Below are 27,290 nucleotides of genomic sequence, written 5' to 3'. Positions count from 1 at the left end.
TTACCGTTGGGTCCGGGACTAAAGCCGCGAAAAAGAAATCAGTCGCGTCAAAGGAAAAGGAAGGCGAGAAACCCTCAGTGGCATTCCTTTTGTGTGTTTGGTTTTTTTTTGCATCTAACCTTCCTGCTTCCTGAACGAACGCAGTTAACCAACACACTTGTACAGCTTGTGCACGTTCGCTGCCTTTTTTTTTTGGTGTGTTGTTTTATGTTGAGTAGCGCTTCGTATGTGTGTATGCGTTAGAAAAATGTTGTTGCATCGCAGCGAGATACACACATACAGCATTAATAGGATATATGTACGGTTTACCGGTGGCAGCGACGGCAACAAATCACTTTGTCCCCTTGTTACCAACCTTCCCCTGAATCTCTTACCATCTGTGACGTACACAGCATCATCTTTCGGGAAATGTACCGGACCGATACTCAGGCACACTAATACAGCGACACAGCATCGAGAGACGCACTGAGCGCGCAATCGATGTGTCCATGTTGTAATGCTCCAGTGCGTATGGTGTGCCGCCGCACGGCGAAATCGAAAAGTAGCCGTGAGTGAGTGGAGTCGCAACGAAGTTAAGGGTGAATGAAGAAATTGAGAGCAAAAACAGGAAAATCAAGTTTTTTTTTTGTTGTCCGCACACTCCCAACATTCACACCCAGGTCTAGCAGGCACGACGGTCCCCTGGGCCAACAGCACATGGACATTTTGGTATGAAGGTGTTCCGCATGCTGAATCCCATCCAGTGTACGCGCGCCTAACTGCTTCGGTTTTTAGTGTCTTTAGTATGAGCGCACACAGTTACCAGTTAGTAAATAGTAAACGTAATTACTCTCTCTCCTTCTCTCTTTCCCGCTTAGTACTGCTAATAGTAGTAAACCGTTCTCTGCCTCTGCAGGTTGTGGAGCAGGTACAGCATCAATGTTTCTCAACTGTCGGCGGGGAGATGAACCTCTCGAAAACACATAAACAACAACAGATGATGAGAAAGAAGCAGGATGTCGCGAGATCATCATCTCTAAGCAAGTCCCGCATATGTACAGTTCCGGAGAAGGTTCGCACTCTGGTGAGCAAAAGTCTCACCACATATTTGCCAACCATGCTCACGAAATAGTGACGACATTCCACCGATTTCTAATCTCATTTTTGCTTTCCGACGCGCTTGTTTGTTGGTGCCCACTTGCGTGTATCGTGACGTCAGGAAATCCCAGCACAAAGTGCTGTTAGAAGGAGGATTTCCGCACGATTCTTATCTTTCAAAATTATTGGTTCGGTAGTAGATAGTGATGTTGGACGTAGAAATCGACTATCTAATGGCCGCTATTGCTTACGAACTGTGTTCTGCCCCAAGAAATGGACATGTTTTAGATCCAATTCTGTGGAGATCCTGAATTATGAGATGACATGTCCCTGACATTATTTAACACATAGCGGTGAGGATGATAATCGATCGTCTATATAGATCATTATAACCCTAAAGTGTATTAAGATATTTTAACGATCAATGCCCATGAGGTATGTTCACTAGAGCATTCCAATGGCGAATTTAGCATGTCAAGGTAAACAAGGGTCTACGCGCAAGGTTGAAAAGTTGTTACCCTTTTTTTTGTTCCTCTTCATATTTTCAAGTGATCTTGAACTTCGTCATCACTCTCTCGATCAAGTCGCGCACATGGTATGCAGCGTTATTACCAATTGCCAAATGGTTCGTCCACAGTTTTAATTCCATCCGAGAGACCCAGCAAACGTTCGTTTATTGGTTGGAATTGCGTTATGGGTTTTCTTTGGTTTTGTTTTATTTTTGTGTCGGAATGTAAGCATTCTCCGAAGCCGACACACGTACATATGGTCGTAAAAAGAAGAAGCATCACCAACAAATTGATGATACGATTTATTGGAACGCTTCTCTCGTTGTCTCATGAATAAGGCAAACGTTGAGACTTGAGGACGACTTCGTCTTCGCTTCGGAGATCTGAAGAACTCTGTGAAAAAAGAGAGAGATAATGGTACGGGAGACATTAGAATTATTTCGCACGTGTTTGATCAAGCTGGAAGTTTTCTGTTGTATTTATTTATATTTATGTTTTTGTTGGTCTTCCGGCTGCATCTTGTATTAATAAGCACACAGGCCACTCACACAATCCCCATTTTGCGATACGGTGAGAAGGTTACGGATCGGAAAGGAAAATCGATTCCACTGGCTTTTGAAATATTCATACGCAATCGAGAAATGGAACGAAATTAGCATCGATCCGAGCGGCAATATGTGACTGATGAAGGAGATTTTTACACGTTTTCTTCGGCCTTTGGAGCACACAACAATGATGCATTACATTCAATAAAAAAAAGGTAACATTTTTTCCCCAAACGCTTCCATTTAGAACGCATTCATGTGTTTAAACCTGACGGTGATACCTCAATCGATAAGCGAAACGACGGCGGTTTTGCTGCCTCCTGCTGCTGCTGTCACCAAAAAGGAACTTGACAGAATTTTCCCCTCCATTTTTTCCTGGCACTACTGCTTCCTTGCTCGCAGAAGAGAGGTTGTTCGCCTTGTGTCTGTGTTTTTTTTTTCGTTTTTGTTCCCGGTTTCCCACCCCCCCGGGAAAAAGGACACCCAATCGAAGGGGGGAAAAGTGTATTGAGCTTACGGGAGAGAGCGCGCACGTTCGTCGCGTGGGTGGTGGTGTGAAGGTCGTAGCAAAAACGGGACATCCTGCGCACGTTTTGCGTCCCGAGACCACGCCCATCGGACAGAATCCGTGTCCGAAATTGTTCCGCGTGTCCTTATCCGGGTGTCCTCTGCCACGTTCATCGCCCTGTTGCTATTGTCCGGCCTTGTTTCTTTTTTGGAACGGTTACGAAGGATTAGAACGATTACGATGGTACCATTCGGCACCATCATCATCATCCAACGATTAAGGGGCCGGTGGAAGAAAGGGTGATGTTTTGGGGGGCGGCGGGTGGGAAAGGAATGTCGGTTTTGTGAATGCGTTAATTTGTTGACGAGATGATTCTGCTCTGGGGATGATATGATGCCGCGCACGATGGTGTCAGTTGGTGAACAGAGCAAAAGGAATAATGCATTTGTTATCTGTTGTAACCAAGTCGATATCATTTCATTTGCACTTCTATAACATTTATTCTCTTTTGTTGTTTTCTTTTTTTTTCTTTTTCTATTTCAATTTTTTTATCTGTTATTTACTGTTGAGTTTGTTTAAATTGTCTTTTATATAATTTTTAATCATATTTAACTTAAATTATGTGTTTTACTTTTTTATTTACATTTTTTCAAAAAAAGTTTGTTTAAGTTAAAAAATGTTTTGAAGTTAATAAATAGATTGAGTTTATGAAAAAAAATTAAAATAATATAACTTAAATAACGAAAAAAAAGCTATAAGTAAAATAATATAGCTCTAACAACAGCAAAGCTCAACAATTATCTTTACTTTACTTTTCTACTTTTTTTTTGAGAGGGAAATGTTACTCCTCCTTCCACACTTCGTGTAGTAAATCGTTGTTGTAACCTAATTTTCATTTAACCTACTTTTTGCAACGTAAATCTTTCGACCGGCGGCCACTCTCTGGTGTACGTGAGCTCCGTGTAACGTCTGCTAGAGAGCAACAATCTGTCAGCACGCGTTGTTCCTTCTGTTCGTCAGACTTTTGCGTGACCGGTGCGTGTTCCATCACCATCACCTGTATGATCTGGATCGGTTGCTCCAATTAAATTGACCGGAAAAGTATATTAACCGACAAGTTTTGCCTTGTAATATTGGTGGCTTCGAGAAGAAAGAATGTAACACCTATCGAGTCTTTCCCGGCGTATGTGTCCCCGATGTTTTATGTTTATATTATTTATACTTATTTTGTGTGGTACTTTCTTTGTAGTTATAGTTTTTTTCTGTTCCTTTTTGATGGCAACCTGTTGTGTGTAGTGCATGCACAGGCACGTAAACTGTCTAGTGTCGTGAAGGTTACCGAAGAAAACGATGCGTAGATATGGTGTACCATCGACACCGAGAGTCTCAGTTGCAGCAGCTGTTTGTTTGACTTTTTTGTTGTGCGATGGAGTCGAGCTTCACGCACCAAGCGAAAGAGCGGGTTACTCGTTACGTCTTAAGCGTAACGCAACTAGGGGACCCTCTTTGCTGCTGGGAAAATGTCTTTTAATGAGGGCTGTTTACATTGCTTCAGAGTTAGGGTTCGTGCTAGCCGTGTGGGATAGTAAATACAAGGTTTTGTGCGCGTTGTCACCGGTCGTCACCATTTTGCACAAGAAGTGAAATGAAACAGGTGGTACACCATCGTTGAAACTTGTCCGATTTTTATGTCTCTTCTTCCATGTACAAAAAAAAACGAAGCATCATTTTGGAAAGAAGCACACCTTTCGGAAGTAAGCAAAACTTAAAACATGGCCAATAAAACTAACGCAAACTCTTCCGACCATGCCGGTAAAAACTAAAAGTTCTACAAAACTTTGCATTCTTCAAGAGCACATTATGCTGTTTGTTTTCTTTTGTTTTGGTTTTTCATCAAATCGCTCCTTTTATTTCTCTTCCCAAAAACTATTCTTCAAAGTCATGTTTTTTCATTGTCCCGTGGAAAAGGGATTGCTTTATATTTTGCTGCTACTCCTGCACGACATATCGACATAAATCGCAAGTTTTTCTTAACCTGAGCTCTAAGCACGAGAAAGCTTGACTCGCCGTGACATTGGACAATTTTTAAAAAATGTTCTTTCCTCGTCGGCGTTGCTTTCCATCTGGGTGTGTGTGAGTTTTGTGCTCGTTTTTCTTGCACTACTCTCCGTTGACAGCCTTGACCGATGGGGAACGGATTGGTTCGGGACACGCCAAGGTAAATGAAACGATAATTTAATAAAAATGTCTTTTACCTGAGTTGCACCGGCTTTGAACAGTGTTCCGTTTTTTTTGTTGCGTTTGCCCCTCTTTGCAAACGACGCTCCAGAATGTCCAAAAGTCCTTGGCGGTAAATGGGTATAACACGACGAGAAAGTTTAAAACTATGCCCCGACATGCACATGAAACCAACGATGTTATTTGCGGGCGCGGTTGATGTTCTTTTAATTTGAAATTGTGTGTTGTAGAACATTTTCTACCTTTAAGAGAGACGCTGTCACACAGGGAGAGAGGGTGTACACAGGAAGGTTAGAGAACCATTACCATAGGTGAGAAAGAAAGGTGAAAAGCACTGTGAAAATCTCATTTTGATTGACTCTACAAAATTTTTTTGTCCAGAAAAGTTACTGCTGCATAATCGGGACACGCGCGGTCTAGTCGGGATTTGAACCAAAACCGGACAGTGTTGATATTGATACTGTTACCAGTTATACTATTTTACCATTCCCTTCGTTGTGTGATAATTTTAGTATATAACGAAATGTCCATTTGTTGCAACATCTCACTCTAACCATTTTTTTTAAATTCATTTTTCTTTACAGAAACCGGCGACAAAGGCTCTTGGGAGAATGGACTCTCGTACGAGTGTCGTTCATTATTATTTAAGGCGTTACACAATGTGATCGAAAGGTATGTACCATGATAATGATCTACCAGATGTGTTTGAGTTGCATAAGTCTTATTCGATCTTTCTACTTTCTTCTTCATGACAGATGCCTATTATCGCGAGGATTCGTACGAATTGGCAGATGGTTCGTTCATCCCAGTTCGAACAGCGAGGGAGTGTTTGGCAAGAGGTAAGTGATCGCGTTTCATTCACCATGCAATCCCATTTCACGGAACCGTCTATCTCAATGTTAGCTTCCGGTAGCCTTTTGCTTAAAGAAAGTGTAGCAAGGGTTACTGAATGTGTTGGGATTTGCACGAGATGTTTCCAAGAGCAAGTACATCACCGGTGGACCTCTGAGATCGATTGCTGAAGATTGTTGTCTTCGATCCTCGTTCCACTACCGACAATTAAATGTTCTATACGCGATGTTTTAAAAAAAAAAAAACATCTCTTTATTCGACTTATCATTAATTGTCATCCTTTCGTCCACTTTCCAGCTCACATCACGCATCATTTTCGTTCACGTTCTTTGTGCACGGTGACAGCACGGTGTGTACCTCGATGGACATCCGAGAACATCCTCCGGTACGGTTGCTTACCATGCGACATCTCGAACAGGCGCAACAGGCACAACAAGCTGCCCCGAGTGCCGGCCCAAACGGTGGACCGGGCAGCCCTAACGCAGCGGGAGTCAACGGAGGTGGCTCGATCAATCCCGGATCACCCGGTGGTACGGCTGCGGCTGGAAACGGAGGAGCTGCCAATGCATCGGCAACGATCGCCTCGACGGATGCTAGCGAACCGCGGGAGGTAATACTAGCACCGTTCGGGCTAGCAGGTACACTAACGGGCCAAAGTTACAAAGCGAGCGATCCGCACGTCCAGAAAATGCTCGACGACTGGAGTGCGTTCTATCCGATCTCGAACAAACTCAGCGGTATGGAAGATGGCTCGGACAATGTGCCTCCGATGGTGGAGATCCTCGTCGGGAAGTTAAAGATGCGGTACCCCACAAAGTACGTGCTGGTCGCCGACATGGACGATTGGACGTCAGCGAACGACACGCGGAGCAATAGTAGTAGTAATAGTAATAATAGCACTAGCAGTAACAATAGCAGCAGCAATCAAACCGCAACACCGGTCACGGCGATACCCTCCATCGCAGCATCCGTTCTCAGCCGTGCCAATAACGCTAGCGAACGGTCCAGTGGCCCCATCAACGCAACCAGCAATCAACCGGCGGCGGGAAACATCAGCAGCAACAGCAGTAATCCTCCTACGGCACGCAACAAGGACACGCCGAACGAGAGCAGTTCGGTTGCGTTATCACCCACCGGTACGCTGCGCCAGCGAAATCACCACAAATCCATGATGACCCCACCGCTTACGGTGCCGGAATCGCCCTCGAACGATCTCGGCAATCCGCTCAGTATGTCGTCGGCACTGATCAACAAGTCGCCGGCCGTCATTCTGCCGGAACGTGTCTGGCAGGACTGCATAATGCACGCGTCACCATCACCTTCGCCGATGTCTTCATCGTCGGCGAACGGTAGCACATCCGCTGCTAGCAATGGAAGCCAAACGATCAGCACGACACCCGGCAGCGGTGTTACAATCAAAACGGAACCAAAGGATACCGGCAGCAGTAGTAGTGGCAGCACCTCCAACACAGCGACCAGCAGCGGTGGTGGTGATGAGAATTCATCCGGTGCTGCTAACGGAGTCGATGCGAACGGCAACTCTTCCGTGTGGGAGATTAGCGACCCAACGGTGAAAGTGTCCTGCTGCTGTATCAAGTAAGTGATGGCGTAATGTTTAGCAACTACCTAACAGGGGGCGTGTAACGGGCAGAAGACGATCACCATCAGCACTGCATCACGTTTCATATCCATACGACACGATGACTTTAACTTCTTCGCCCCAAAAGCAAGGATGTGTTCTCCTTGTTTCTTTCTTGTTCTTCGTTCTGTTGTCTTGCTTCCATTTTTAAGTAGACTAGTGCGTCTTGATTGTTAGCTAGTTGTATCAGAAGTAGGATAAAGTAGTTTATGTTTGTTTGTGTACTTTTGCTAAAACGAGTAACCACTTTTAACCTGGAGAATAATTTTTTTATTTAATGTTTCATTGTTTAATGTAGCGTTTCTGGACAGTAACAGCATGCGGTTTGAGCTTTACCGTATCATTTAATGTAGTTTTTTCGATGTTTTTTTTGTGTTGCATTTGAAGTTTTAATATTTATTTTGATTGGCGAAAGGTGTTGTAGGATGTTATTCATGTTTTATATTTCATGTTTGAACTTTTTTTTTAAGAAAATAAGTTTCATGTAAAAGAAAATCAATTGAAATCTGTAGGGTTTTCAATTAGAAATTGATATATTTTTTAAATTGTATTGCGGTAGCAATCTTCTCCACATGTCCCACGATGTGTAATGAGAAACATAAAAATTGTCCAACATTTCCATGTTTACCACATTTGCCCCATTATTGTACACCATCTCGCTGGTAGCATCCTTCCCGCCCAAATAATTGTTGCTACTATGTGTGCGTTTCATTTATACGCTTGTTTAATTTTATATTACCTGTTTCGTTTTCTTCTCTTTTGCTTTTATTTTGTTCTTTATTCACCATTTTTTATCTCTTATTCTATTTTCTTTTATTCCTTGCTCTTTCTCTCTTTCTCTCTCTCTCTTTCTCTCTTTTATTGCCCATCGTGTACCGTCTGCTTGTGCAACCCTTTTCCGCGAATAATACTATTAATAATGTTGTAAAAACCCATTTACAAAAAAAAAACAAACAAACCTGTATGCAACGTGTTGTTACGGCATTGCTGTATGCGCGAATGTCTTCTCAAACCCATGCTCGTACCTACCGTATGTGTATTGTGTATCCGGGTGTGTGTTCCAGGTGTTGCAAGAGACCACCATCTTCCTCGTCGTCCACATCGACGTCCTCGTCGTCCGCTTCGTCCACGGCAAGTGGACGTGTTTCACAGCATCAGCAGCAGCAGCAACAACACACGATCGGTGCAGCAGTAAGCTCATCATGCTCGTTAAGCACAACAGGCAGTTTGGCAAATCTGTACACCTCCAACCCATCCCCTAAATCCTCTTATTCGATCACTTACCCCGGTACTGGTGGTGGTGGTGGTAGTAACCGTGGTGAGAAGTCCACACACGGACATCAGTATCACCACTACCATCACCATCATGGAGGCGGTGGTCAATCGATTAAGGATCATCACCATCATCACCATCATCATCACCGTCCGCAAAGGATCGCCTTCCATAAGCGACCCCCGCAGGAGGCTCTCTTCCGTCCCGGTACCAAACCGATGAGCTTATCTGCTGCAGCCGTCGCCCTGGCTGCTGCTGTTGCTGCTGCCGCTGGGTCTTCCTCGACGGCCGCCAACGCCGCTGCCACTTCGCCTGGAGCCGTTTCTTCCGGTGACAGCGCAGCCGATTCGCTCGAACTGGCCGACTCGTGCTTAAGGTTGGTTGTACCTTTTTAGCGATAAAACCAAGGGTTGGGAGGTGGAAGTTATCAAGCACTCATCCCCTCCCGCCCCCACTTCCCGGTGATCTATCCTCGCTCTCTCACACCCCGACTCAAATCTCACCAAATACCACACCAATCTCTCATCCAAGCAAACTTATCCTCCCTTGCTGTCCAACAAGGAAGAACAGGAAGCACACCAGAAAGCTTACCCCGTACATATCGCTTTCATATTCCCAAATATACACAAAACACACCTTTCCGCATCAAGATCACACGTGCCAACGTTCCACCTTCATCGTTAGGAATTTGTTATACGAAGGGAATGGTCACATTTATACTGTCATCGCGTTTGCTTATGCTCACACTCCCCATTTCACGCTGCTGTATCTGTTTCCGGTTCATTATAGAGGGATAATTTTCATTCCACGCCCGGAAAACTGTTGGTGAAAGGAAAATTGTTAGAGAAATCACCAAGAAACTCGCTCTTCTTTTATTGTAGTTCTTAAGAATCGAATAACCTAATCATGTACAGCGCACCAAATCATGGAATCGTTCCGTATCGTCAATACTGGTGTTGTGTTTAATGGATTTTTTGAGAAGTTTTATTCATAGGAATTTTCGGTGTGTAATCATTCGAATTAAGTCATGAATCGCTGTAGATTATGAATTTCTGAATACTGTGAATTTCTGAAGATTTTGAATCTCTGAAGATTATCATCTTCGAAAGGTTATTAATCTCTGGAAAATATGAACTGCTGAAGATTGCGATTTTTGAAGATTCGGGTATATAGTAAGTTCATGAATGTTTCAAGATGAATAAATCTCTGGAGAATATCAATTACTGAAGGTTGTGAGTTTCTAAAGATTCATGCATTACTAAAGATGAATGTAATTCTAAAGATTCATGAATTTCTGAAGGTTAATAAATCACTGGAAATAATCAATTTCGTAAGATTATCTGTATTTGGGGATTCATAAATGTTTAGAGAGTTGTGAATGTTTGAAGATTGAAGATTGAAGAACATTTAAGCATTTATAAATTATTTAATAACTTAAAAATTTATTGAACATAAATTCACACTGTTTCATTCGGAATACATTCACCCAACACCAGTGAATACTTAAAGCTTCTGTAAACAAATGCTTTTCTTTAGTAGAGAAACAGATGTTTCTACATTCTAAACGATATTTTCATTGTTTTATTGATTGGCAAACATTATTTAGATTAACCCTCTTATACTCTCTTGTAGTGCATTCATAACATTCGTACTAACTAATTGTAATTGTGGAAATGGATCAAATCGTTGCATGTGTGTTATATTGTTATATATATTCTCAACTTATTCTCTTTCATTTAGTATAATTTTCATTTTGAATAAAGTTGAATGAAACAATGACGTGCAATATATAATCAGTTTCATTTAGGATCTTATTGGTATAATACATTTACAATTTATTTTCTTTTTCTCATTCCCCTCAGGTCAAACCAAAACTGCGCCACCAACAGTAATAGTGGGTCCGGTGGTACAAATTCAACGGGTGCTGCAGCCGGCAGTACAACGCCTTACGGTGGACCGCCTTCCTACTGTCGCAACCCGATGTCGATCGGTGAATCGCATCCACTTCCATCGGAAGGTTCACCGGCCAGTGCGGCACCATCACCGATGCAACCATCGTCCGTATCGCAACCAACCTCAGTACCATCTGGTGATCAGGTTAGTTAGAGTTTCTATATTCCCGGCGTGTGCGTAAATCCCTAATAATACCGGTTTCCGTTTTTCTCTATAGCTCATCACAATGTCTCCCCATCCACCTGCCTCAAACAATCCGCGCAGCGTACAGCCGGGTACGCCCTGCTTGGATCATCTGGACAAGAACACACCGGCACCGACACCGACGGATCAGCACGATAGCAAAAGTATCAATGCCTCACCGTATCATACACCGTCCCATCCGGGCGGTGGCGGTGGTGGTGGTTCGACTGGCTCGTCAGGAAATGGTAACTCCACCGAAGCGCAGCAGCAACAGCAACAATCGCAAAGCAACTCGAATATGGGAAATTCGTCTAGCAGTAGTAGCAGTGGCAGCAACAGCTCCTCCAACAGTAGCTCTCTAAACGCGCTCAAGACATCACCCCGCAGTGGTACACTATCGTCCGGCATCGGTAGCCTTAAGGTGCGTTCCGAGTCATCGCTCGGTGCCGGTAGTTCGATCGGCAGTGGTGGCGGTGTACCGATGACGCCAAGCATCCACAGCGTGTACAGTTCCGCTCACCAAACGGCAATGGCAAACAATTTGGCGAGCAAGCGGGAATCGATACTGCAAATGCTACAATCGCTAAAGCGACCGTCACTGTTCTGCAAGGACTACGAGACGTTGCAGAGTGAGGATATACCCAGCACCTCGCAGCTACTGTACGATTATACGTGCGTTGATGCATGGTAAGTAGAATTTACATTCGTGTCGTTTATGAAATGATTAACTAAGATATATTTTTACCTTATCCAGGATGAATCATCCCGTAAAGCGGATGAGGCTCGCGATGGAGGAAAATCGTCTTGTGAAAAAGATACGGAATCTCGATCTGTACGCGAACGAGCATAGCCGCACGATGACGACCAGCTTTGGCGTTAGTGGTGCGGGAATGCCTGGAAGTAACAGTGTTGCCAACGCCGTCGGTGCCAATGGAATGCTAATGAAGGGCGTTGCAACGGGCGATTCGTCCGATTCACTAGCGGAAACGCTCGGTGGTCATAATGGTGGTGGTGGCGGCGGCGGAGTTGGTGCCTGTGATAATGGCACCTCAAACAATGGCAGCTGTCAACCGTTACTTGGACATGGACAGATCAAGATGGAGCTCGGATGTGACGGCAGTGGTGGTGGTCGTGACGGTGCAGGGACCGGCGTTGCTGGTAGTGGTATGGGAGGTGCCAACGGAACACCCGACCGCAATGGACCATCGTCCGGCAATGGAGACGGTGCGCTGCTCGGTGAGCATGAAATCAAGAAAGAGAAGGAAGAAAAGGGTTCGAACTTTTTAACGGATCAAGATCTGCAACCATCTATAGACGATCTGAATCAGATATTCGATGATGGTGGACCATTTAATGATGATCCCGATCTACACAACACACCACCCGGGTCGAACAAAAGCTGCAGCGGTAGTGGTGGTTTCTCGGAGGAAGGTAAACGCTTCCCAAGCTCGAACCATCACTCGGTTAACAGTGGCATGTTAAGCCCGAAGGAACTATCGCAAATGTTCCCAACACCGCCGAGTATCGATCCACACCCGAACTCCAGTCCCGGTGGTGGTGGATGTCTTTCGGATGGTGGAATTGCAATCGATACGCTGGTCGATCTGCAAATGTCACTTTCGTCGGGTGCTGGGAGTGGACCGGGCTCTGGTTCGAACCTACCCAACCTGGGAAGTCCCCAGGAGGAACCGATCGATGATTGGTCGTTCGTGTTTTTGCCACCACCAATCTGTCCGTACGTGGGCTCGTCCAAGTATGCACCACTGCCGAGCTTACCGAGCCAGCTTATAATACCACAAATCCCGACAAGCACCTGTACCGGTCTGGTGTACAAATCGACCCGCCAGAAGCAAAAAGAACAAGCAGCTGCGGAACGGGAAAAGCAAAAGTTACGCGAACAGGCAGAACGGGATCGAGAGCAGCAACAGCAGCTGCAACAGGACCAACAGCAGAATAGTCAGTCGGATAACAATAATGCTTCGAGTACCGGTGCAAGTGGTACCACATCCGGTATTGGTGGTATTGGTGGTTCTGCCGGTGGTCTTGGATTGGGATTGCTTCCAATTATTAAGCAAGAGCTGGGTAACCTGACCATCCCGCAACCGTTGAGCACACCAAACTCGCTGCTCGGTGGGCTAAACAATCTGAACGGATCGATCAACCATCCGTACTCGAACCCACCGTCACAGGGTGCTCAATCGCAGCCCCACTCGAGACCACCGTCGGTGAATTCGCTGCCCGGTGGCATCATCGGAAGTGGTGCAGGAATGCTGAGTCCATCGCCGGCCGGTGCCGGTGCGTCCGGTGGTCTTTTCCATCCGGGCATGGGTGGAATACCGGTTCCACTGCGTCAGGGTATGTCACCAATATCGCCCGCAACACCGGGCGGTTCAATGCGCGTACCGACGCCGCAAGGAGGTTCGTGTCCACTTCCTTACCCATCGCCACTAGGCGGAGCTGCCGCTGGCAGTCCCAACCCGATGGGATCACTTAACTTCCGTCGGACGACACCGTTGCTACCACCGCCACCGTACGATGTAGCTATCGCCAGTCCGGCCAATTCCGTTGCAACGCCTTCCTCCTACCACAGCAAACAGTTCCCGCTCGATGGCGTGGATAACAGTGGTGGACCGGGTTCGAACCGTGGCCCCATGACACCATCCTCGACCGGTGGTGGACCACTCGGTTCAACCGTAAATCAACCACTTTCGTCCACCGGTGGTGGTGTCGGATGTGGAACTGGTGTCGGCACAAACGGTACATCGGGTGGCCGCAGTACGAACATCGAAACGAACGCACTGCTCGTGAACATACTGCTGTACGATACCGCACTGAACATCTTCCGCGATCACAACTTTAAAAGCTGTACGCTTTGTGTGTGTAATGCCGGTACGAAGTGCGTCGGTAATATACGCGGTGCAGACAGTGGACTGTACCTTGCGCTGCCCGGTACGAACTGGATGGATTCCGTGACGGCACCGGCAGAAACGGCAGCTGGTGGTAGCGGAACCAGTGGAAATGGTGGAGTTACGGGCGGTAGAAGTAAAGCGAGTGCGCTGGCACATCTTGGCCTTAGCGGTGGTAGTAGCAGTAGTGCCTTCGGTGGTATGTTAGGATCACCGGCGATTGGTTCAAGCAGCGACAAAACGATCACAATCAACACGGACAGTTTGCAGAATGGTTATCTGGATGAGGATCCGATCGATTGTCAGTGTGGTTTCAGTGCGGTGGTCAATCGCCGAATGGCCCACCGGGCGGGATTATTCTACGAGGATGAAATGGAAATTACCGGCATGGCGGAAGATCCGGCTGTGCATAAGAAAAGCTCGCTGTTCGAATTTCTCAACGGAACTGCCAAAGCAATCAAGATGGAAGAATCGGGAAGTGGTGGATCGAATGGAACGTTAGTGGCGACCGGGGGTGCTTCGGCAACAGGTGGCAACGGTAGTGATAGTTTACCGCTGACGCTAAAAGTGATGGACCTGCTAAGAGAGCAGTGTTCTGTGGTGCAAAGTTCAAGCAATTCTATTCACCGTGCGGTTAATCGGTACCGTGGTGCACTGTTCGGTCGTGGATTGGAAAGTAGTGCCGTTCATCTGCTGGAGTATGTTGACGCTAACGATGTGATCAGTTTGGCACTGGAGCAAGGCCGGCTGCAGGCAATCAACGAGAGCAAGATGGAGGTGGACCAACAGCAACAATCATCATCCGGTTCGTCGTCGTCTTCCTCGTCCAACGTGGCGTGTAGCGCACTGGTCAAGGGTGGCACTCTGCGAGGAATTATGAACGTCCACAAATGGCCCTTCCTGCGTGCGGGTGGTCCAAAGAGTAATCAGGACATTGTGCGGATCATGAAATCGATGCAACCGCTGCTGCAGGATGCATTCCACAAGCGTTGTACGACGCGGCTATGGGATGCACCGTACACGATACAGGGTCCACTCACGTGGAGACAGTTCCACCGTTTGGCTGGTCGAGGTACGGGCCAATGCGAACCGCAACCAATTCCTTCACTGATCGTGGGTTACGAGAAAGATTGGCTTTCGTTAGCGCCGTACGCGCTGCACTACTGGGACAAGCTGCTGCTCGAACCGTACTCCTATCCGCGCGATGTTGCGTACGTCGCCATTGTTCCGGACAATGATTATGTGGTGGCGAAGGTGCGTACGTACTTCAAGGAGCTTAGCACCACGTACGAAATGTGCAAGCTGGGTCGACACACACCGATCAAGGGCTGGGACGGGATATTGCGTGTGGGCAGTCAGCGTGTGCTAAAGGAAACGCAAAACTCCAACCTGGACGAATGGTTCACGAATATGGGCGTCGATCAGCAGCGCAAGAATGGTTCGTCGTCGTCTTCCGGATTGAACGAGCTGTTGCGACTGTACGCCCAAACGTGCCAGCAGCAGTTGGCACCGTATCTGTCGAAGGTACCGTCCGACAAGAGTTTGCTAGATCCACCGGAAAGTCATCACCATGCATCATCGTCGTCTTCGTCTTCGGCTTCGGTATCGGGCGGTGCTTCGGGATCGTCATCGTTGAGCGGTGGTTCAATGAATCAACCGGGAGGAAATTCTATGGGACAAAACCGTGGCGATGGTCCCGGACAAAGTCCAATGCCACCGCCACCACCGAGCACACCGGATTCATCGCAACCCGGTGATAAGGCTCCGAATACACCTAAATTTGATCATGGTATGTGTGCTTTATGCTGTGTTTTATTATTTACTCGTAACACTTTTTATTTTGTTTTCTTTTTCCCGGACAGACTCTGAAAATCGTGATCAGCTGAATACCTCCTCCGCCAGTCCTGCCGATGGCATGCGAATCGACGACGATGGAAAAGATCCACCACATATCGTGCTGTACATCGTGGAACCGTTTACATGCGGAAGCGATTCACCAGACGTGGAACGGTTGGCGTGCCTTTCGTTGCTGCGCTGCTATTCAAACATTCTGAACGCAGTTCCGGATTCGATACGAAGCAATATCAGTGTACAAGTGCGTATAAATCCTTCTCTATATTAAATTAAGACTGTTCCTTACGTACCGATACTAATATGGCTTCCGTTTTTAAACACTCCTTTTTGCAGATTATCTCTCTCGAAAGCATTCTCGAGCTCGGTCGTAATCGGAATCGATTGCGTTTAAGCGATCACATGCGTTGTCTAGCGTTGAGTGTGTTCTCCCAGAGCCGCAAATATCTCGCACATATGAACACGGTTAAAAGCTTGACTGGATTCGGCACGGCCGCAAATGCGGAACAGTTTATCAAGCGCAAGGACGACAAGAACCGTGTGCCGTACAGGCTGTACACACCGCCGTATGTGCTGGCAAGGTCATGCGAGAAGAGCGAAAACACGGAATCGTTCGGTAAGACAAGTATGAAGCAACAGTGCTCCATCATGTATTGTAGCTACTGCTTGAGTGAGGATCAGAGCTGGTTGCTAGCGGTGGCGACCGACGATCGGGGCGAGTTTTTGGAAACGGTCACGATCAACATTGACATTCCTAACCGGGGTCGTCGGAAGCGTGCCTCTGCACGCCGGTACGGGTTGCAGAAGTTGATGGACTTCATCCTAGGGCTAATCTCACAGACGGTGCAACCATGGCGTTTGGTTGTGGGCCGTATCGGGCGCATCGGGCACGGTGAGCTGAAGGGTTGGAGTTGGCTGCTGAGCAAACCGAACCTGCAGCGAGCGTCCAAGCATCTGAAGGACATTTGTGAGCAGTGTTCGCTGATGCATCCGATCGCCGTACCGAGCATACTGAGCGCGTGTCTGGTGACGCTCGAGCCGGATTCCGATCTGCGCGTCATGTCCGATCAGTTTACGCCGGACGAGCGGTTCAGCCAGCGGTCGATGCAGTCACCGCTTTCGACGCCACAGGATGCGACCTGCACACACATACTGGTGTTCCCGACCAGTGCCAAAGCACAGGTAAGAGTTAGTTGCAGGCGGTGGATGTGGAATGTAGAAATTAGAATATAATTTAATTAATAATTAATAATCATTATTTGCCACAGTCTGCCCAGGCATCGTTCAGTGTGATTGGAGAGTTGGATTTGGGCGAGGATCTCAACATGGTCATCATGGATGGAGACGACGACGATGATGGTATCAACATGATGGATGTGTTCAAATGCTGGGGTAAGTTATTACTGCAAAAAAAGCCAGTTCATGGTATTTATATGGTATTTCGTTTATTTGTAGATGATTTACCGATGCAGCAGATCAACATGCCACATTCACGACCAGGCAGTCCTTCACAGTTTGAGGGCAACCAACAGAGCCCGGGCGAAAGTGGTTCGAAAGGTGCTGGATCTCGTGATGGCTACGGATCACAGGATTCGGAAGAGGTAAGGCCTATAATACCGTTTGGTGAATTATTTGTGAAAAGTTATTCATTTATGTGAATTATATAAATTCATTTATATAAAAAATTGGAGTAATTAATGGCAAGCTGACAGTACTTGGTTCATTATATTATGAAATAAAAATCAAAGTTTCTTATGTCATGAATCTTTTAATATTTGTGAACCGTTGCCGATGAAAATGATTTCAGATTCACCCAGAGTTACTAAATAATTCAAATGCTAATGTGTCCATTTCTCGTTCAACAACAGGTCGGATTGGTGTTACAGCAACCGCTAGCCATCGGGTACCTTGTATCGACGGCCCCAACCGGACGTATGCCGGAATGGTTCTGGTCATCCTGCCCGCACATGGAGAACGTGTGTCCTGTGTTTTTGCGTACGGCACTGCACCTACACAGTCCCACCATCCTGCAAAACACGGACGATCCGTTACAGCAGAACCAATCGTCTACCGAACATCCGCTCGATTCGAACATTACGGCCGACGTGTTGCGGTATGTGCTCGAGGGTTACAATCTGCTTTCCTGGCTGGCGATGGATTCGAACACGCACGATCGACTATCCTGTTTGCCAATACACGTGCAGGTGCTAATGCAACTGTACCACATGACAGCAGCCTTGGCGTAAAAGCATTCCCAGTAATGGTTCCATCATCATCAATACCCGGTACTTCGTTACTCATCCAACATCAAATTGGTTACTTCAATTCAACATGCAACCTGGGAGAATGTATTAGTGTTGTACAGCACCAACTCACCATCGCTTTCGATCACTCTGCGGCCCCCTCTTGACCCCGACGGTCTTTATCTGTCTGTGATATTAGATAAAAGAAACGCAAACGAGCGAGATTTTCGAAAGGAATGCTCTTCCGCAACATATACTCTCCACACGCTCACGCAATGCTGCGTGAAAGTAGGCAACACGATTTGGCTGCAAAGGAAGAAATTATTCGAGAAATGTGAAAGTGTTTTCTAAAAGACCAGCTTACAGGACATTTTTTCTATTGAACATATATATTTTTTTAATTTGCTCTTTTGGGTATTAACGATTTTTTACGCACATAACTAAAATAGAATCCTTGTTTGTAATTGTGTATTTTTTTCAAACTGATCTGATAGCTCATCTTTGAATGTGCATAAAGTCAGTGATCAATAGCCACTTTCTATCTACAATGACTCAAACGTCGCATGACGCTGAATACAACTGTGTTTGTTTTTTTTTAAATGGTATTTATTATTTTGCTACATTGTGTACAGTACAATTGTTTTTTTTTTTACTACCAGCACAGACGATTTATTTTTCGAGCCAATAGTCATAACAAAAAAAAGCACGGTGAAGCAGTGCGAATACATCATTTTACTTTTTTCATTTGTTCCATTTCTCATAGAACACAAATCGGTTTCAAACAAAATGCGACCATACGAAGCATTTGTGCAAGCTTTCATTATGCAAACAATTCGGATATTGTGCAACATTAAAACGTGATGTAATAAACAAATTGAAATTATAAGGAACCATTGCCGGTCGTGACATTCATTAAGTGACCGTGAAGATTCACTACTTTTCCGTGTTTCTTCCTGCGTGCAGCTGAAACACCGTTGAAGGAACAGCCAAAAAACAAACACTGAAGAAACTGCAACATAAATTTTATGAAGCGTTTGCTAATCAATTTGAGCAAATGGTAAATGTCAATTGCAACAGACACACACAGGCACGCACACTATCGGGTTGAGCAGAACATTAGGTTCTTCGGAATAGTCAATATGGAAGGTACTCATTTGAATGTGATGAAGAAGGATGTTTAAACTGTACGGTCTCCGAGAAGCATCTTGATCTTGAAGCATGATCCGTGATCGTGTAAGGCAAACATACAAGTTCTGTTCGCAAATATTTTAATCTATCTTAAACTAGATGGTGAGCGTGTGTGTGTGTGTGTGCGCGTGTGTGTTACTCCCGAATTGTAGAGCAAAAAATGTATGAAAAATTAAGTAATTTAATTCAATTCATGAAACTGCAAATCACTGACAATTGAAACGGATTGTTTAGAGAACAAAAGAAAGATTAGTGTGTAAGTGATAGCTAATGGTAATTTGTAACAGCAAACAAAACCAACCGAGCAAAACGGAGAAGCAAACATCGCCGCGATTAAAGGCAAATGTAAATCACAGAAGGAAGAAAAGATTGTCAATCCACGTTCTCTTTAAAACACCATGCAAACACACTTACTAGCCTAAACGCGTTTGTGATCTGCGGGATTTTAGTGGACCAGCTGTGCTCCTTTCCCTGCGAAAACGAATGATCGATGACCAAATGTGTACACATAATATACAGTGTATGCAGTGACGATGCGCAGCCGTCGTGTAACAACTGGACAAAGAGCTAGTACCCTAAGACAAATGTTTGAGAACGAGCAAAGCAGAAAACGACAAACCCCGAACGATGTACAAGGAGGGATGTGATGGAACATGTAGCCCTATTTTAAGCATCCAAAATCTCGCATACTCAAAGTAACGTTCCATCGCCCATGTAAGGAATACTGGCATCATCATCACTATCATGAGCATATTATCATGAAATGAAACTCGAACAGGAATCGGTGGTTTGATATGTATCTTCCACCTGTGTAGGAGAGGAGAAACCATGAACAAAACCCCCTTTTTCTATGGAAGTTCAGGAAGCAAGAATTGGGATGAGTTTAGCAAGGTTGCGGACTAGCTTCGCACCGTTTTAGACATCTTGATCCCATTCACTCATTCACTCACACTCGATCACACAAACAAGCAGTGATTTAAAATGCATTGTAAGGATCAGTAATTTTTAAGAGGATATTTAAACGCATCGTCACACGACCACATACACACACACGGTGTTCGCCGTGTGGCTGTGTATTGATTTGGCAGGTTTTGCTGCCCTTGTGGTCCCATCACCCACGACACACCGGGAAATAGAGATGTGTGGTGTGAAATTATTTATTTGATACTTATATTTATATACCCGTTCTATCTATCACGACCACCACCACCTAGTGTAAATGTATTAAAAAAAACAACAAACTAACGAGCCAACCAACCTCTCTTGCCTGTGTTCCCATTTTGTGCGATGGGGACGTAACCACGGAGGTAAACGATAGGGAGAAAAAGTAGATAAGGATGGGAAAGGCAAGAGACAGACAGGAAAAAAAAGGAGATGTTAGGGAGGCCCCAGAAAAGGCCTTATAGTTTAATAACAAAAACAAATCACACAGTGTGTAGCAAACACTCTATAGTAATGAATGATCATTAGGACTACCTCTCCCGATGCATAAATGTGTGCAGATTAAGGATTGATCCTTTCGGGGGGGAAAAAATGTATGAGGCACGAATATGTACATATAGCAACGTAATGTATTTCGCCTGTAGTGCGATATCATGATAGTCCGTAAGTAGTTTAACGAATGCTGTAGCAAAGAGTATTGATTGAATGCAAAACATTATTAAGTAGTGAAAACGTTTTTAAGTAGTGAATTACAAACAAATTAATTGCTGACTCTTCATAAACACACACACACACAAACATACGCACACATGATGAGGATAATAGCAGACAGAGTGGAAAAAAGGACATTTAGTTACAATTAATGCAAAGAAAGAAAAGAAAAACACTCAAACAAAACAATCAAATGTTCTGTACAAAATGTTACTAACTCTCTTTTCTTCCTGTTGCCTTCCTTTTGAGACACACTTTTCGTAGAAAGAAAAGCGCAACAAATGTTGTGTGTATGTGTATGTGTGTGTATATGAATGAAGTGTGTATTAAAGAATGTGTAGTAGACATGTATAAAAGAAAATGTGAACAGTACCACAAACCCGCTAGGGACGGTTTATAAACATATAGCGGAACAACAAATGGAGCAATGAAACAATGTGGAAAAAAGTCCCCCTCCCTATATGTAAACTAAACTAAACAACACAACAAAACAAACAGCAAGATGGCAATGAGATAAGAATGAATGAGAAAGAAAGATAGAAAGCGAGAGACATCATTTTGTTAGGCCAAATTTGTACTTTAATTGTGTTAGAAAGGGTAGATAAAAGTGGAAGCATCAGAAACAGGTGCAACTAAAACAAGAAAACAAAATTACAAAACATGAACAAAACAACAAATAGTGAGCAGCATTGTCAAAAAAAAGCAGAAGGAACAAAACAACAAATCTCAGCTAGATTTTTTGTCGGAAAATAAGAAAAAACTCGTAGCGATACCAAGCGTTGCTGGTTTTCTCTTTTTTTTTGTCCTACCCTTCTGGTAGTAATGAACAAAAATAAATCAGCCTTTTCGGGTGGTAACTAGTTTTGGGGTAGCTCTATAGTAGGAGGAAGATCTTTGCAGACGGATACAAGTTTGTAAGGAAATTGTAACAAAAGAAGAAAACAAACAAACAAACAAACAAATCAAACCACAAATGCCCAATTAACATTACACAACAAACAACACCACCAACAAAGGAAAAAGGAAGAGAAACATTGCTATTATTATTGATTGAGCGAATGTTTTAAGGCTGGCGTTGTAAACGGGACGCAAATGGGAGGTGTGTGCGTGACGCGCACACTGGCGTAAAATAAGAACAGCACAGAACGGCAGGTGAACCACAATTGGTATAAATTAATTATCTATATATATATATATGAATTATATTATATTGGTATCTTAACTAATAATACCTGTATATGTTAAGGTTTCGTTTACAAAAAAGAATACACAGAAAATAAATGGATTATGATTGAAGCAAGTGGTAGTAGTTTTTAATTTTTCTTTAGTTATTCGAATGTGTAGATTTTTTTACTTTTATTTTGAATTTTAAACACTTTCTTGATCTTTGGCGAGAGTATGGAGTGTTTAACAAATAGAAACATATAATTACGCGGGTCGTCTCGTTGTTATACCTATTGAAAAAAAACTTTTTATTATAATTTATGAAGACTCAATGATTGTATCTCCTTTGCTATCCGTTGAGGGGTGAACTCCGATACATCCGCATTCCACGACGGTGGCTTTCGGTGGGGTGATCACGAAATTGAGGGAGACTTGCAATTTCTAGTGATGGCTCCACATTCCACGACGGTTACTTCCTGTGGGATGATCGCGATGTTGAGGGATTGCTGTTATCGCGGATGTAGCTGCATTCCACAACAGTATCTTCCTTTAGGGATTCGCATCCAAACATTATACCTCTCGACGTGCGAAGGTGTTTCCAAGGAGAGGCTTACGGTGTTGGGGTCGATCAATAGTGCTGGTGATTCATACCCAATCATGTAACTATATACTAGTTAAAGGCATGTGCAACAACACCTTTGTGATTGGTACAATAGAATATCTTCTTACATGGCATTGCAATCGTTTTCGGTCTTACATATCTTCACTGCCTGATCTTACATAATAGCCTGATCTTCGCGTGGTTGTTATCAAGTGAAATAGTCAAATGAGGTCAAGCATTTTCAGTTCCCTGTACTATAATCAAATCACGATGGAGCTCGGCCTTGTCTGTTAATGTCCGAATACTGATAAATGATTGAAAAATCTGAACGATTTCCGTAGCGTGGTAACGGACCTTTGGATATCGTCGGAGAATGTGATCAACTGCCACCAATAGAGGTTAGCTTCCAGCATACGGAATATTTGATATACAATCGAGCCAAAACGAAATCTTGAAGGAAAGTCTCGAATTCGGGTCTACTGTTGGAGCTTTAGCAGTCGGTTTGCTACGGTCGTGATCATCAGAGTGGCACTGTTTGATCCAACTGAACTGAAATGAATTAACAAATTACAAACACATTTTCCTTCTCCACGAAGAGCGTGAACATAATCGATCGTTAATCTGGAAGTGACGTTAAATGTTTCCCGTATTAATTCCGTATTTTAAATTTTGCCACAGCAATAAATTTCAAACCGTTCATCAGCTTCAACAGCGCCCTCTACCGGCAACGCGGCTTTTATTTGTTGTTGGTACTTTTCCTCTTTTGTGCTCGCAGCTGCTGTCAAACGCAACTTGTGCTGTGCTGTTGTTGTTGTGCTGGAATTTTGCGTCCTTGCTTAGAAGCATCGCTGTTGTTTTGCTGCTGCTGTAGTTTTTAAAAAACTGTGCACCGGAAACCACTGTACAGCATGGAGGAAGCGGCCAACACTTCCACCGAAACGATAATGGTGATGGGTGCGCCAACACAGCAGCACGACTTCAAATGGACGCACGAGCGGTGCATGCTGCTGTTGCACGAGTACGATCTGCTGAAGGACAAATTTAAGGATCGCAAGCACAAGAAGAAGGACCTGTGGGCGGAGATCAGCATGAAGTTTAAAAAGATCTACGCGTACGATCTCGAGTGGGACGTAGCGTACAAAAAGTTTCGGAATCTCAAACAAACGTTCGAACAGGCGAGTTAAAGGCTCTGAAATGAATTAAGTGTTTTTTTCGCGAAGGTGGCAACATTAATTTATAGTTTTTATTTTTATTTTTCGAAACGTTTTTAGGTGAGAGCCAAACTGCAACAGCAAGCCATTACCGGACAGCATAGCAATCGTCCAAAATGGCCGTACTTTGAAAAGTTTCAACAAATACTTGACGATCCTGTTGGGCCATCGTACAGCTATTCCGATCCTCTTCAGCAACCGCAGCAGCAGCAGCAGCAACAGCAACAGCATCTTCACCATCTCAGTGACGAGCAGGACGACGATCATAATCATCATAATCATCACCATCATCATCATCATCACCATCACCACAAGCATCAATCGCACATGCATCCGCATCTTGATCCACCTACCGTTGACCAGGTGCTGGTCGGTGAAGATTTCTCGGACGGGCTCGTGACCGTTTTTCCGATGAATGAAGAGCTCGAAATACCTGCCCAACCTGCCGATGACAGTGTGGACGAAGAGAACGTGGACCAGAAAGAGATCGTCGTCCAAACAGCCATTGGTGAGGAGGACGAGGAGAAGGAGGGAGAACCGGAAGCGGAACAGAACCAAGCAGAGGAATGTTTGGAGGAGGAAGAGGAAGCACTCGTAGACCAGCCGAGTGAAGAGGTGCTGGAGGAAACGCCACATCGGAAGCGATTTCGGCGGCTCAGCATGTACGAACAGGAGCGGTTAATGATCGAGCGTGAAAAGTTGGTCACACTGCGCGAGATACAGCGTGGCATCGAGTGTAAAAACGACATACTGCGCGGCATATTGCACGTGCTGCAGGCCCGCGTATGGCAGGCGCATCCGGCGATGGATTGACGAGTTTCTGTTGAAGCTGTAATCAGTTTCGTGGTGTATAGTACAAATGAGCGAAAGCGGAGAACATTTGAGGGAAGGGTACGCAGCGACCCAGCGATCACATTGTGTAAATGTGCGTATTGTAAGTAGTTTTATTTAAAAAAATATATTCTATTATCTACACACATCGTCCCCATTTGAATCGTTAATGTTTAGCCAGAAAACAACGTAACGTCCGAAATGTGTCCGACACTTTTACTTATTGCTTGTCTATTGCCAAATGATTCTCTTTCTCATTCGGGATAGAAACATGCCGGACGTCGTACGGTAGCAGTGGGTGTACATCTTTGCAGTATTGCGCCATTTCTTCCAAATCGATGCGCAGATAGCTGAAGGCAAACGCCAGATCGTCCATGTCGGGTGTGGTGCGATTATTAAGCTCGGCGAAATGTTTGACCAGCTGTGCAATCTTCTGCACATAACGTTCCGTAAGGTGGGAAAGATGCTGTAGCGTCGATTTGTGCGTGTTTGTCCAACCGATGGTAGTACATATCTGTGCGACGGACGCATCCAGCAGATGTGAGGCGTATTCGTTCGACATTGCGTTTAAAACTGTATAACACACATCAATGAATGTGTGGACAAATGTGTGTATTTTTATTAGGAAGCAGTAGACTATATTTTACAAATGTTCTTACCAAGTACGTGTGGACACAAAACTTTTACCACGCAACACATCTGATGGATGAACGCGTTTCATCTTGCTTTATTTTTCGCGCTAACTGAACTTTATTGTTCGAAAAAGTAAATGACAAAGAGATGTCATTTTGCGTTTGACATTAGTTTGAATTGCGGGTAAGAGTAAACAAAGCTTTTCGTTTGTTTAGGTGTACATTTTTGTTCTTATTTTATGATTTTTCCTCATTTTCTTTTATGTACGGTAAGTTCCCAGCGGATAGTTGCCCCAGTTGAGCGTTTCATCCGGTTCCGTCCACACTCCGCAATGTTTTGCACGTTTCGCAGGAATTGTTTCTTCCGCTGGTTTGGTGGTCCTTTTGCGTATTTTAGCGATCGTTTCTTTAAGATCTTCTGCTGTGTAAATTTTGGACTCATTCGCATTGCTACGCTGTTTACCGTTTGCTTTCTTGCCCGCCGTTGGCATGTTCTTCGCACAGGAAGTCTCGAACATGACGTTACTATTCGTATAGTAAATCTGGGTTAGCCGTTGGATCTTGCTCTGCTGTTCATTGGACAGTGGCGGTTCTTGTAGGGTAAGTAATCTGGAATGAATATTACATTTATTACCTTTTGCACCTAACTCCAGCAACATCAGATTATTACTTACACCGGCACTATATCCTTCGTGTACTCATTCATCGACATTAACCTCGCCATCACGTACGTACGGGAAAGCTTTAAATGCCACGGACAGTCAACGTAAATGCTTAACATTAAATGATGACCGTAGGTTGACTTTAGCCGCGTTGCGTACCACCGTCGGGCTAGGTAAAATTGAGCCGTTTGACCCATTCGGAATACCCTCCCCGATAGTGACGTGTGGCATGACTTTTTGTATTCCTTTAGCAGCTGATATCCGACCGCTATTCTGTGTGCCCAATACTTTGCCCATGGCCGCTGATCGGCATTCATGTTGTTGGGGCGTTCGCATATTACCATCAGCTGCTCGAACAGTGTCTGCAAGCAACCCATCGCTGCCAACGCACGGAACAGTCCGCTGTGCAAAGCCCCGAACGGTGTTTGCGCACGGTCACCATACCGGACGGCGTCTTCGAACATTCGCTTACAGTTATCGAACAGCGCTGTGCAAACCGCATTAACTGATGCCTGAGTTTTTGGCAGTGGCAGATTCTGCAGTTGCTTTACTATTGTTTCCGCAATTTTTCCAAGCTGATCGGGTTGGTGCTTTTCTAGCAGCTTCACTTCATCCGGCGTTAATGCCATACGTTTGATGGCATCATCCAGGTGGTACATTTTCCTTACGCGTGCAGCCGACACTACATCGTACGTGCGCAGTATGTCACTCATTTCGAGAAATTGATTATCCGCGTGGTTCCAATATTTCAACGTCCCCGGATTGACCGATTCCATACTGGCAAGTTCCGGCTGCCAGTAGGACTTTTGCAGCCAATCCATACAGTACTGACCCGACCGACGGAACACATCAATCGAGATCGAGATGGATGACCGATGTGCGCACAGATTTCTTAACTCCACCAGATACGCCTCGATGCCAATGTCACGCACCGATTCGGCAATAGTTTTCTTCCGCGTCACAATCTCCGTTAGGTAGTTAACGAAGCGCGTAAATGCACCGGCGTACATGTTTTTGCTTTCCGTCGCAGGGCTATCAATAGTATCGCGCTGGACACGCAAATCAAACACCTGTGCCTCTAGCACCACTAATGTGCAGCGTACGCAGACGGGAAAACCCTTCACCTGACGTATCTTCCACATGTTTAACCACTGGAGGGCTTCCGCTTTCGATGCGATATCATCCGCAGGTGAGTTGAATATCTTTTCATACACCGATTGGAACTCGTCCCTGTGGATGGATGGTTGGATAGTGCGGTGGTGATAGTGAACGATTTCATTAATGAAAATACAACCGATAGCTTACTTGTTGCGCCATGCCGAGATGTACGTTTGGTTAGGTTGCTTTTTATCGATATTACAAGGAGGCGTTATGGTTGGTGCAGCAGTATTTTCCATTGCAAAAGTGTACGAAACTGGCGTGGCTATACCGAATGTTGTGCTTGTTTTGAAAGTTTTGTGACATTACTCGGCCGCATGTGTGTTGGGATGTAAACAAAGACGCAAACTGTCAAAAATTGTATGAAGCGCCACCTAGCGGTTAATAGCCGATGAGCCATTGGTTCATTAGTG

The 27,290-nt window shown here is 44.8% G+C and overlaps 3 protein-coding genes across 13 annotated transcripts in view; 2 read left to right on the top strand and 1 right to left on the bottom strand.

Annotated features, from left to right (window-relative positions):
- LOC125771926 (mediator of RNA polymerase II transcription subunit 13) overlaps positions 1-19,089 on the top strand; it is a 51,449-nt gene extending 32,360 nt beyond the window's left edge. For 10 of the 11 annotated variants that reach the window (XM_049443092.1, XM_049443091.1, XM_049443093.1 and 7 more), the window contains exons 4-15: positions 5,462-5,549; positions 5,633-5,716; positions 6,027-7,325; positions 8,433-9,017; positions 10,504-10,738; positions 10,812-11,464; positions 11,532-15,472; positions 15,546-15,778; positions 15,871-16,716; positions 16,803-16,926; positions 16,990-17,135; positions 17,403-19,089. In XM_049443092.1, the coding sequence (XP_049299049.1) occupies positions 5,462-5,549; positions 5,633-5,716; positions 6,027-7,325; positions 8,433-9,017; positions 10,504-10,738; positions 10,812-11,464; positions 11,532-15,472; positions 15,546-15,778; positions 15,871-16,716; positions 16,803-16,926; positions 16,990-17,135; positions 17,403-17,780 (8,612 nt within the window). In that variant the 3' untranslated portion in view covers positions 17,781-19,089. The remainder of the gene's footprint in view (positions 1-5,461; positions 5,550-5,632; positions 5,717-6,026; positions 7,326-8,432; positions 9,018-10,503; positions 10,739-10,811; positions 11,465-11,531; positions 15,473-15,545; positions 15,779-15,870; positions 16,717-16,802; positions 16,927-16,989; positions 17,136-17,402) is intronic. The other variant, XM_049443101.1, reaches the window with a different exon arrangement.
- Positions 19,090-23,130: 4,041 nt separating this feature from the next.
- On the top strand, positions 23,131-24,571 carry LOC125771998 (protein spire-like). Its single transcript, XM_049443271.1, has 2 exons — positions 23,131-23,558; positions 23,655-24,571. The coding sequence occupies exons 1-2, from the start codon at positions 23,292-23,294 to the stop codon at positions 24,405-24,407; spliced, it is 1,020 nt and encodes a 339-aa protein (XP_049299228.1). The 5' UTR covers positions 23,131-23,291; the 3' UTR covers positions 24,408-24,571.
- Positions 24,572-25,038: 467 nt separating this feature from the next.
- Positions 25,039-27,196, bottom strand: LOC125771963 (uncharacterized). The gene is made up of 3 exons (XM_049443196.1): positions 27,025-27,196; positions 25,732-26,949; positions 25,039-25,666 (listed from the first exon to the last, which is right to left on the bottom strand). Exons 1-3 carry the CDS (start codon positions 27,114-27,116, stop codon positions 25,318-25,320), a joined length of 1,659 nt encoding a protein of 552 aa, XP_049299153.1. The 5' UTR covers positions 27,117-27,196; the 3' UTR covers positions 25,039-25,317.
- Positions 27,197-27,290: the final 94 nt, after the last annotated feature.

This window comes from Anopheles funestus, chromosome 3RL, assembly GCF_943734845.2.
Source record: "Anopheles funestus chromosome 3RL, idAnoFuneDA-416_04, whole genome shotgun sequence".
Taxonomy (NCBI): Eukaryota; Metazoa; Arthropoda; class Insecta; order Diptera; family Culicidae; genus Anopheles; species Anopheles funestus.
The sequence above is the reverse complement of the archived record's forward strand: the minus strand, read 5'-3'. Positions and strand labels throughout refer to the sequence as shown.